At 36.8% G+C, this 12,342-nt stretch overlaps 1 protein-coding gene across 2 annotated transcripts in view; it reads left to right on the forward strand.

Annotated features, from left to right (window-relative positions):
• The window catches only part of NRIP1 (nuclear receptor interacting protein 1), a 97,837-nt gene extending 87,431 nt beyond the window's left edge, over positions 1 to 10,406 (forward strand). For both annotated transcript variants that reach the window (XM_032406299.1, XM_032406298.1), the window contains exon 3: positions 3,095 to 10,406. In XM_032406299.1, coding sequence (XP_032262190.1) covers positions 3,446 to 6,916 — 3,471 coding nt within the window. In that variant the 5' untranslated portion in view covers positions 3,095 to 3,445 and the 3' untranslated portion in view covers positions 6,917 to 10,406. The remainder of the gene's footprint in view (positions 1 to 3,094) is intronic.
• The last annotated feature ends 1,936 nt before the right edge of the window (positions 10,407 to 12,342 follow it).

Consider the following 12,342-nt stretch of genomic DNA (forward strand, 5'->3'; position numbering starts at 1 on the left):
CCAGGTTCTTGCATGACAGTTGATGAGCTGTCAGTTGCCCATTATCTTTCAAAACCAGGAAGATAAGGAATTAAGAATGGGCTTGGTGTAAATTATGTAAATTCTTGCTTAAAATTCTGATGTTGTTTTATGTTATCCCTTCATTCTTACTTTGTTAATTATTCATAAATTGACTTAAATATTAAAATGTTCGTTGGACCCAGATGGTAATGGTGATGCCTGTTTTTCTTGGTATACTGAGGGTTAAAACAAATCCATTAAAATTACAGAGCTGATTTTGATTTAGAATGATAAATCTAAAATCAAGATTAAGTCACCTCTTGATATATTATTAAAGGTTACACTAAACTTTTTGTTAAAATCAGTTTTTCTAAAAATTTTATGGAACCACCTTATAAAAATGACAACTGAGTTGAAACAAATATTGTTCAATCAGGTTTTATTTTTTTTTCCTTCATATATATGTATTTTTAGGGTTCGTTAAATCTTTCTTGGCTTTGCCTGTCATATCTACCAACCTAACGTTTAAAGATAGGATATTAATATAACCTATTTTAGTTTCTGAACTAAAATTTTTCTTATAAAATCTCATGAGAGTGGGGCACCTGGGTGTCTCAGTCGTTAGGCGTCTGCCTTCGGCTCGGGTCATGGTCCCAGGGTCCTGGGATCGAGCCCCACATTGGGCTCCCTGCTTCGGCGGGAAGCCTGCTTCTCTCTCTCCCACTCCCCCTGCTTGTGTTCCCTGTCTCGCTGTGTCTCTCTCTGTCAAATAAATAAATAAATAAATCTTTAAAAAAAAAAAAATCTCAGAGTTACAAAACTTATTTCATTTGTTCATTTGTAATTTTTTTTCTACCTTTTTTTTCCTGCCCCCTCCTTACTTTTACTCTCTTTGTTTTCTTTTACCCCCCATAAACCAAATGTTGTGGATAATTCTGTTCCCTTTGCAAAATCACTTAGCAAGTGTATGCCATATAAGTAAAGTCTCTTCCTTACTGCGTTTATGAGGAGCCCGTTGAGTATCTTTAAATAGACACAGGCTCTAATAAAATCATTGTCGAAGTTTTGAACATGCAAGTAGATCCACTGATAAGGCATTAAATCACAGTATTTTGTAAAATATTCCAGTTTTAAAATATACTGCTTGCCAATCTCTCAAGAAGCCTAATTCTTAATAGTATGTTGACATTTAGATATTTTTTTGCCAAATATACTCAAGTAGTGTTAAGCATCTGGCAACATTCTTAAGTAATATGTATATAAAATGAAAAAGGAAGCAAACTGTATGTCGGTGATTCAAAAATAATGTGGTTGTCTTTTTGCTAAAAGAAAATGAGTAAGGCTAATAATACTAACTCTAAATAATTTTAACTTTAAGAAGTCTATTTTGGTGATGGTAATATTTTACATTATACCCTAATATCTGTAGTCTCAGTGAGCTGTACTGTATCCAATCACCTTGTCTCCTTTTGTTTTTTTTCTAAATTTCTCAATTAAGTTCTGTTCTTTATTCTAGAAATGTGAAAAGGCAAGGTTTGGGAAAGGTAGGAAGGGATTGTTAATGATTTCTCCTGCTTCAGTTATTTAAAGGAAAGAGAAGGAAGTTATCTGAAGAAATTTGGCTCACTCAGTTCCCTGAAGAGCTTTTACTAGTAGGATCTGAGTGACTTCAAGCCTTAAGTAGTCTCAGAATTCCTACTTTTTTCAGCATTTCATTTTTTGCTAGCACGATGGTAGGTATTGCCACTGAGTGCCTCCTGAAGCAGCATCTTAGGAAATACAGCCTTTGATTTACAGATTCATCTTATTTAAAAAAAACAGGTTTCCTATTAAAAGAAGGTCTCTCCTCCCTGATTCATAATGGTGCTGTTTATACAATTTTTTTCAAAAAAATTAATGAAAAATAACCACATGGACTTAGAATTTTCTGGAAGCAATTATTCATCTTCCTGTCAGGTCAATTCTAAATTTGTTTCCTGCCCACTTTTCTACAGGGTGATGTGATTGCCTGTTGTATACACATAGTTATATTTGTACGTATTATGGTAACCACATTTTCTAAACCAAAAATTGGTACAAGTACCTTAACACATTTTTCTAAATTAATGATTTTTCTTTTAAAATCATAAAATTTTTTCAAGTCACATATAATAGTTTAATTTATTTATACTTTATACTGATAGCGAAGTCACACAAAAAGAAATAGCATGGGTGGGGAAAAGAGTATTTTCTATGAGGAACATCCTAGAAACTTAGAGTTACAGGTTTACCCATAACCTGTCTTCTTCATCTGTTAGGAATGGACCTCACATTAAAATTTCTACATAGAGCAAATGAGTGAAGATTTAAAAATGGATACATTAAACCTCTGATAGACTTGATCAGCATCTAGAGAATCACTGTCTTCTGTTTTTAATAGGTCATGGTAGAAATGAAGTTTTATACTTCAGTGTTTATGAATATGTCTAAGACTGTCACACTTTGCATAGACCTACAAGATATTTGTCAGTCTTCCATTTCTTTGAAAACAGAAATCCTACAAATTACTTATGGAATGTGTGATGTTTCAAGGATGCTATCAGAAGTGAATCTGCTCTGTAGTACTCAACCCTACACACAGCTCATCAGATGAGTCCATGTCATATGCATCTCTTTTTTTTTCCTGCACATCTGTTTTTGTTCCTTCATAAGCTTCCATTAATATAAGAAAGCTAATTCTAGCTCCCTTATAGAGCTACATCATTATAAAAGAGACTTAGCATTCATATTACTCTGTAAAGTGCTCATGAAAATTCAGAAACTTGGTGTGCTTTGGAAGACAGTTACATAACGCCAAAGTATTTTCTCTAATTGATTTGCAATATGGATTAATTTATAGGATTTCCAGTAGCAATTTCCAGTTTAATAGGAATGGCAAAATATGTTACTAAAGAAGTATCTATAATGCATATATATGTATGTACATTATGTTTTACATATGTATATATATATACACACACACCTACATAGAAATACTAGATTCTTTTGCTTATCGGTATCATAGCATAATGCTAGTTCTGTCCCTTCTTAACTTTTTTATTTATTTTTTTTTTAGAACACTGCTATTTGCATTTAATTGGAAACAAAAGATGAAGAAGGAGAAGCAGTATATTCGCTAAGGAGTCTATCTGCTTGCTGCTGCAGACCTATGTATTAAGGAATTCTTTTGCTTCTTCTTGCGTAGGAGTTGATCAGCTCTGTGGTCATACTACTTTGGAATTTGCCTGTCTTTCATCTTGTCATTGCCAGAGAAATCCTGGTTGGAATGTAACAGGACATCTCCATCTGATTACTATGGAAGGTGATAAACTGACACTCACTTATTAAAGTTACATCTCACTCACCCGCAGAAAACCATTCTTTAACGTGAATAGAAACCAAGCCCTTGTGAACACTTCTATTGAACATGACTCATGGAGAAGAGCTTGGCTCTGATGTGCACCAGGATTCTATTGTTTTAACTTACCTAGAAGGATTACTAATGCATCAGGCAGCAGAGGGATCAGGTACTGCCGTTGACAAAAAGTCTGCTGGGCATAATGAAGAAGATCAGAACTTTAACATTTCTGGAAATGCATTTCCCACCTGTCAAAGTAATGGTCCAGTTCTCAATACACATTCATATCAGGGATCTGGCATGCTGCATCTCAAAAAAGCCCGACTCTTGCAGTCTTCTGAGGACTGGAATGCCGCGAAGCGGAAGAGGCTGTCTGATTCCATCGTAAATTTAAACGTGAAGAAGGAAGCTTTGCTAGCTGGCATGGTTGACAGTGTGCCTAAAGGCAAACAAGACAGCACATTACTGGCCTCTTTGCTTCAGTCATTCAGCTCTAGGCTGCAGACCGTTGCTCTGTCTCAACAAATTAGGCAGAGCCTCAAGGAGCAAGGATACGCACTCAGTCATGATTCTTTAAAAGTGGAGAAAGATTTAAGGTGCTACGGCGTTGCATCGAGTCACTTAAAAACTCTGTTGAAGAAAAGCAAAGCTAAAGATCAAAAGCCTGATACCAATCTTCCTGACGTAACTAAAAACCTCATCAGAGACAGGTTCGTAGAGTCACCACATCATGTTGGACAAAGTGGAACAAAGGTCATGAGTGAACCCTTGTCGTGCGCTGCCAGGTTACAGGCCGTTGCAAGCATGGTGGAGAAAAGGGCTAGTCCGGCCACTTCACCCAAACCTAGTGTCGCTTGTAGCCAGTTAGCATTACTCCTTTCAAGTGAAGCCCATTTGCAGCAGTATTCTCGAGAACATGCTTTAAAAACACAAAATGCAAATCAAGCGGCAAGCGAAAGACTTGCTGCCATGGCCAGATTACAAGAAAATGGCCAAAAGGATGTTGGCAGTTTCCAGCTCTCGAAAGGAATGTCAAGCCATCTCAATGGTCAAGCAAGAACACCGTCAAGCAAACTAATGGCAAGCAAAAATACCACCTTTCAGAGTCCAATGGGTGTCGTTCCTTCTTCCCCCAAAAATGCAAGCTGTAAGAACTCACTAGAAAGAAACAGTATCAAACAAGCTGCTAATAATAGTTTGCTTTTACATCTTCTTAAAAGCCAGACCATACCAAAGCCAATGAATGGACATAATCATAGTGAGAGAGGAAGCATTTTTGAGGATAGTAGTACACCTACAACTATCGATGAGTACTCAGATAACAATCCTAGTTTTACAGATGATAGCAGTGGCGATGAAAGTTCTTATTCCAACTGTGTTCCCATAGACTTGTCTTGCAAACATCGAATCGAGAAACCAGAACCTGACCAGCCTGTTTCTCTCGATAATTTAACTCAGTCCTTGCTAAACACCTGGGATCCCAAAGTCCCCACCACTGTAGACATCAAAGAAGATCAAGATACCTCAAGGAATTCTAAGCTAAATTCACACCAGAAAGTAACACTTCTTCAATTGCTACTTGGCCATAAGAATGAAGAAAACGTAGAAAGAAACAGTCCTCAGGAAGTACACAGCGATGTGACCAAGTTCAGTACCCAGAATTACACGAGGACTTCTGTAATAGAAAGCCCCAGTACAAACAGGACTACCCCAGTGAGCACTCCTCCATTCCTTGGATCCACAAAAGCAGAGTCCCCCATCAATCTTTCCCAACACTCTGTGGTCATCAGATGGAAGTCCCCACCATATGCCTGTGGCTCTCAGACTGAAAAGCCCGCAAATACTGCATCTAACCACTTGATGGACCTTACAAAGAGCAAGGAATCGCAAGGAGAGAAACCAGTCCAGAACGAAGGCGCCCAAAACTCTGCGACTTTCAGTGCCAGTAAACTGTTACAGAATTTAGCTCAGTGTGGAATGCAGTCGTCCCCCTCAGGAGAAGAGCAGAGACCTAGCAAACAGCTGCTAAGTGTCAACACAGATAGACCTGTAGGCATGGTTGATAGATTAAATAGTCCTCTGCTCACAAATAAAGCAAACTCAGTGGAGGAAAACAAGGCATTTAGCAGTCAAGCAACGGGTCCCGAATCAGGACTTTCTGGTTCTGAAATAGAAAATCTGCTTGAAAGGCGCACTGTCCTCCAGCTGCTCCTGGGAAACCCCAACAAAGGGAAGAGTGAAAAGAAAGAGAAGATTTCTTTAAGAGATGAAAGTACTCAGGAACATACAGATAGAGCTTTAAGTGAACAAATACTGATGGTAAAAATAAAATCTGAGCCTTGCGATGACTTACATATTCACAGTTCGAATGTGCACTTGAGCCATGATGCCAAGGGTGCCCCGTTCTTAGGTCTGGCGCCTCCCGTGCAGAGAAGCGCAGCTGCCTTACCAGTGTCCGAGGACTTTAAATCGGAGCCCGTTTCACCTCAGGATTTTTCTTTCTCAAAGAACGGTCTGTTGAGTCGACTGCTCAGACAAAATCAAGAGACTTACCTGGCGGATGATCTGGACAACAGTCACAGAAACAGTGAACTGACAGTTCTAGAATCAAAGAACCTTTGCATGGTCCCTAAGAAAAGGAAGCTTTATACTGAGCCTTTAGAAAGCCCTTTTAAAAAGATGAAAAATAACATAGTTGATGCTGCAAACAGTCACAGTGCTCCGGAAGGACTGTATGGGTCCTTGCTTAACCAGCAAGAGCTGAAATTTAGCAAAAATGATCTTGAATTTAAATACCCTGCCAGTCATGGTTCAGCCAGCGAAAGTGAACATAGGAGTTGGGCCAGAGAGAGCAAAAGCTTCAATGTTCTGAAGCAGCTGCTTCTCTCAGAAAACTGTGTAAGAGATTTGTCCCAGCACAGGAGTAACTCCGTCGTCGAGAGTAAAAAGAAAGGACACAAAAATAATGTGACCAATAGCAAACCTGAATTCAGCATTTCTTCTTTAAATGGACTGATGTACAGTTCCGCTCAGCCCAGCGGTTGCATGGAGAACAGGACATTTCCATACCCAGGAGTGGTAAAAGATCCCATGAGTCCTCCTTTTTCTGAGCACTTGGGCTGTGCAGGGTCTAGACCAGAATCTGGGCTTTTGAATGGGTGTTCCGTGACCAGTGAGAAAGGACCCATTAAGTGGGTTATCACAGATGCGGATAAGAATGAGTATGAAAAAGACTGTCCAAGGCTGACCAAAACTAACCCAATACTGTATTACATGCTTCAGAAAGGAGGCAATGCTGTTACCAGTCGAGAAACACAGGACAAGGACATTTGGAGGGAGCCCTCATCTGCTGAAAGTGTCTCACAGGTTACAATCAAAGAAGAGTTACTTCCTGCTGCAGAAACTAAAGCTTCTTTCTTTAATCTAAGAAGCCCTTATAATAGCCATATGGGAAGTAACGTCTCTCGCCCACACAGCGCAAATGGAGAAGTTTATGGACTTCTGGGAAACGTGCTAACAATAAAAAAGGAATCAGAATAAAATGTACCTGCCATACAGCTTTGGATCTTTTTAAAACTACTTAGTATGAACTTGAGATCTGTATAAATAAAAGCATGATTTGAGCAAAGCATGATAAAATTGAAACTTTTTTCATTTTGAAAAGTCTTGGTTACTGGTGATGTTTAAATATGCATACTACTTTTTGCTTTACGTTAGATGTCATGAGGAAACTACCGAACTAGCAATTGGTTGTTTAACACTCTGTATGCATCAGACAACAACTGTGAGTAGCCTATGAATGAAATTCTTTTATAATCAGATAATAGGCATAAATGAAAATGTAAACCTCCATCCATAGTGGATTAACGCATTTTGCTGCCTTTATTAGGGTACTTTATTTTGCTTTTCAGAAGTCAGCCTACATAACACATTTGTTTTTAAATCCAAATTGTTAAATAACTCTTTAAATGTTAATTATTGGATTAAAAAAAAAAACCTAATTCACTTCTCATTATCTGATTCAAAAATAAATTAGAAAAAAAAATATGCTTACATTTTTCACTTTTGCTAAAAAACGTATTTATTTTTAACTCTTGGAAGGGGTTTTGTGGTTCCCAACGTGTCTCCCCCACCCCAGTCCTTTTCAATATATATTTCTTTAAACCTTGTACTACTTAGTAAAAATTGATTACAATTGATGGAAGTTTGATAGATCCTTAAAAAAAGGCAGATTTCCATTTTTGTATTTTAGCTACTTTACTAAATTAATATTCCTCCTTTTACAGAATTAGGAAAGTTAACCATTTACCTTCAGGTGGTTTCCTGAACAGTTGAATATTTAAGAAGTTGTTTTTAACAGAAGCAAAATGGCTTTTCTTTGGACAATTTTCACCATCTCTTGTAAAAGTTACTTCTCACCATTTCTGTGGTACCTGTGAGTCTTATGACCAGGGTTTCTTAAAAGCTGGACTCAGACCACCTGCATTAGAATCATCTGGAGCCCTTGTTTTAGAATGCAGATTCCTAGGCAGCATCTCAGATCTACAGATCAAGAATCTCTGCTAAGTGGACCTGAGAATCTTCCATCTGCATCTAAACACACTCCCTAGATGTTTCTTCTGCACACTCAAGTTTGAGAACCATTGCTTATGACTTTTCTCAGAACACAGGATTGTAAAAAAAAACTATTTGATGCCTATATTTTCCCCAGTACAGTTATACATCAACTCAAAATTTGCAATATTATAGTTCATATATAACCGTTATGTCTTTGGAAAATCGGGTTCAGAATACTTTTTATGACAAAAAAAAAAATTGGGTGGAGGGGACAACTTTCATATCTGGCTCAACATCTCAGGAAAATCTGTGATTATTTATGTGTTCTAATGAGTAACATCTACTTAATTAGCCTTAGGGATGGAATAACAGGGCCACTTACCAAACTCAGGTGATTCCAGGATGGTTTGGAAATTTCTCCTGAATACATCCTTAGTTTCCATTAAAATCATTGTCCTAAGAACATTGCTGACAAAGATGAAAACATTTATTTCAAACCCAAGAAAGGCACTAAACTCAGATTGACTAAACAGAAAAATACAAAGGGTACATATACATGACAGAGTTGTACACGGTCACTCCATTGGACCTATTATTTTAAAATTGTAATTAGAAGTAAACATTGATGTTATCTTGGAAGAACTTATTATTGAGCCACATGAGGTTTTGATCTTGAAACAAGTCCATATGTTTAAGTTCAGCTTTCACAGTCCACAGTTCATTGACCAGATAATATTTTTCTTTTTAAAAGTGAGCCAGGTTTGCAACTGACCTATCAAAAAATTGTTATATAATCAACTATTAATTAGAAGGAAATCTATTTGAAGTTGTTCTACTTGAAGTCGTTTCTAAGATTTTTATATTAAAAATGGGCGTTATTTCCTAATACGATCTAAAACCCTAAATGATTATTTTTCTCTCGAAATGATTTGTAAATAGTTACTGGATATATTATAAAACAATAGTCAGGAGTGAATATTATGCTATATCATGGAGAGATGAAGGTGTACGCTTATTCTGAAGTGAAAATCCCACTGGCCAGTGAATATATTCTACTTCATCCCATATTGATTCTGTGACAATCTTCTTGTCTACACTATATAAATAAGCTTTTAAGCAAGTCATTTTTTTTCCTGCCATTATGAAAGGTCTGGAGCCTTAGAGATATGCTAAAAAAATTGTTGGTATTCCCCTTTGGTCAGGGGAAAATGGGCTTTCACAAGGGAGTGAAATTTAGGTCAGGGAAAAGAACATCAAGGGCCGGCATCGCTATATTTTTGTTTGTTTCTTCAGTTGGTTGGTTGTTTTTGTTGTTGTCATCGTTCACAGTTAAAGGAATGAGGATATATAATACGTAGATAAACATGACCAGAAGAATGACGTTCTGATTTACTAGAGAATGTCCCCAATTTGAGTTTAGGGTGATTTTAAAGAAAAACCAGTGAGAAAGGGCATACATCCATAAATTCACTTTGTTTATGCATATGTAGATATGAGGATGCACATAATACACATTTTCAAGGACTATTTTAGATATCTAGACAATTTCTTCCTAATGAAGTCATTTGTGAAAGGGTACTGCAGCTCTCATTGACATCAGTAAGGTAGCATTACCTGTTTATTCTCTGGTACATGTTACAGAAGAGTAAACTGGTGAGAGTATATATTTTATATATATATATATATATATATAATATGTATATATATATATATTGACTTGTTACATGAAGATGTTAAAATCAGTTTTTAAAGGTGATGTAAATAGTGATTTCCTTAATGAAAAATACATATTTTGTATTGTTCTAATGCAACAGAAAAGCCTTTTAATCTCTTTGGTTTCTGTATATTCCATGTATAAGTGTAAATATAATCAGACAGGTTTAAAAATTGTGCATGTATGTATACAGTTGCAAGTCTGGACAAATGTGTAGAATAAACCTTTTATTTAAGTTGTGATTACCTGCTGCATGAAAAGTGCATGGGGGACCCTGTGCATCTGTGCATTTGGCAAAATGTCTTAACAAGTCAGATCAGATGTTCATCCCAACATGACAGTATTCCATTTCTGGATATGACTTCTGTGGTTTAAGCTTTGTGAAAGAATGTGCTTTGAATCCAAGGGTCTTAAAACTTTTTAAAATCAAGTCAACCACTTTTCAACATAACGAGTTCACACAATTACTTTCATGAATTTTTTAATCCCATTGGAAATGTACTCTTATACCAGGCGTATCCCAGGATACTGGAATACAGGCACATTACCATTCATGATATGAATTCTGGGGTTTACACAACCAATTTTGATGCGATCTGCTTAGTAATATAATTTGTCATTTTTATTAGAGATTTCATTTCTTCATGTGATGTCATGAAACTGTACATACTGCAGTGTGAATTTTTTTGTTTTGTTTTTTAATCTTTTAGTGTTTACTTCCTGCAGTGAATTTGAATAAATGAGAAAAAATGCATTGTCTTTGGTTTCAAATGACTGTTATTTTGGGGGCTTTCTCTGGTTTTTAGGTTTTCCATAAATATAAAACTCTCTGGTCATGAAAATAGCAAGTCTTCAAGGATGCTTTACCCTTCTCAGAAAAAAAAAGAAAAAAAAGAACAGCGAAGAAGAAGAAGGTGGCCCATGAGTTAATGTATCTAGAGGCAGGGCAATTGAAGCATAGCTCAAAGAGACAGTCAGCCTACTTCGCCTCGATTCTGTTATTTGGTGTGTAACTGAATGATCACTGTAGATTTTCAAAGTGGGAAAGAATTTGTACAGTGTTCAGAAATAAAGATTTGATAAACATTTGTTTTAAGATAAGATTTTATTAGGTTTTTTATCCAATTTTCAGTGAGTGTTATGTTCATTTTAAATTTAAAAAAGGTCAGGGTGCCTGGGTGATTCAGTCTGTTAAGTGTCCGATTCTTGATTTTGGCTCAGGTCCTAATCCTCAGGGTCATGGGATCAAGCCCCCTGTGGGGCTCTGTGCTCAGCCGGGACTCTGCTTCAGATTCTCTTCCTCACCCTTTGCCCCTCCCCCTGCCCACTTGATATCTCTCTCTCTCTCTCTCTCTCAAAATACATAAATATTTAAATAAATAATAAATAAAGGTCTTCAGTCATCTTCCAAAACTAAATGTATATAATGTGTGCACACACATCCATATGTAAATATATACTGTATGTATATAGGTAATGAGTAGATGACAATGATAAGCAAAATATATAGTAAGTAATGGAGACCAGTTTATTAAGGAAAAAACCAATTCTTGTGAACTGATGGCCTGGGAACTTTTATTTTGCATAAATCTTATTAATGATAATTTAGGAGGAAGCCATTTTCCCAAAATGAGTGTCTGTTTTCTGGCACTAAAATAGGTCTGCTACAATAATGAAAATGTTGCAGCTACTCTCCTAACAAGTTTATAAGCATTGTCTAAAAAATAACCGAGTAGCAGAAACACATTCAGCTATTCTACATCATTAAAATATTGAAGTTACACTTTGCTATAATGTATAGACACCATCATTAGAATCAGAAGCACGGCCATGTTTTGTTTATTGATTTATATTGTGAAAATGCATAATAAGTGTACTGAGTAATTGCCTAGTAAGAGTTTGGGGTTTTTTTTTTTTTTTTTTTTTTTTTTAGTTTGTTTACTTAATCTCTACATCCAGCGTGGGGCTTGAACTCCACAACCCCAAGATCAAGAGTCTGCATGCTCTTCCAACTGAGCCAGCCAGGTGCCCCAAGGGATTTTTAAGAAGAGAACTAGTCAGTAATTCTTGACTACAACATAGGGCCAATGACTTAAATAATAATCAGAATTTTTTTCTACCACTGATATCACTAAACCGTGATCTATTTGGTTATATTTTTTTTAAAAAGTAGGTTTTAAATGTTATTAAGCAAGTCACTTTTTGTTTATTCCATGAAGCTTAGGGGAGCATCTAACATGCACCTTGTAAGGGTTGGTGGAGGGATCTATTGGCATTTAGCATGAACTACATTTCTCTCAGTGGTTGGTACAGTAATATTTACAGCCTTTTAAGGATGCCGTCTTTATCGGTAAGTTAAAGATTCCCGCTCTAAAAAACCAGAGTTAATGTACTCTTTAGTTTTAGCAGAATAATTGGAAATAAAATCCAAATCTCATAAATGTCAGTCCTGAGGAAGCACTGCTGTACTTAAGAGCTCCTCCGAGTGTCTAAGAGTAAATCTATAAACCTGAGCTTTAAAATAGTGTATTTCTGGGGCATCTGGGTGGCTCAGTCAGTTAGGCGTCTGCCTTTGGCTCGGGTCATGATCCCAGGATCCTGGGATTGAGCCCCACGTCGGGATCCCTGCTCAGGGGGAGCCTGCTTCTCCCTCTGTCTGCCGCTCTGTCTACTTGTGCTCTCTCTCTCCTTCTGT

The sequence above is a fragment of the Phoca vitulina genome, unplaced genomic scaffold, assembly GCF_004348235.1.
Source record: "Phoca vitulina isolate PV1807 unplaced genomic scaffold, GSC_HSeal_1.0 scaffold8, whole genome shotgun sequence".
NCBI classification, from domain to species: Eukaryota; Metazoa; Chordata; class Mammalia; order Carnivora; family Phocidae; genus Phoca; species Phoca vitulina.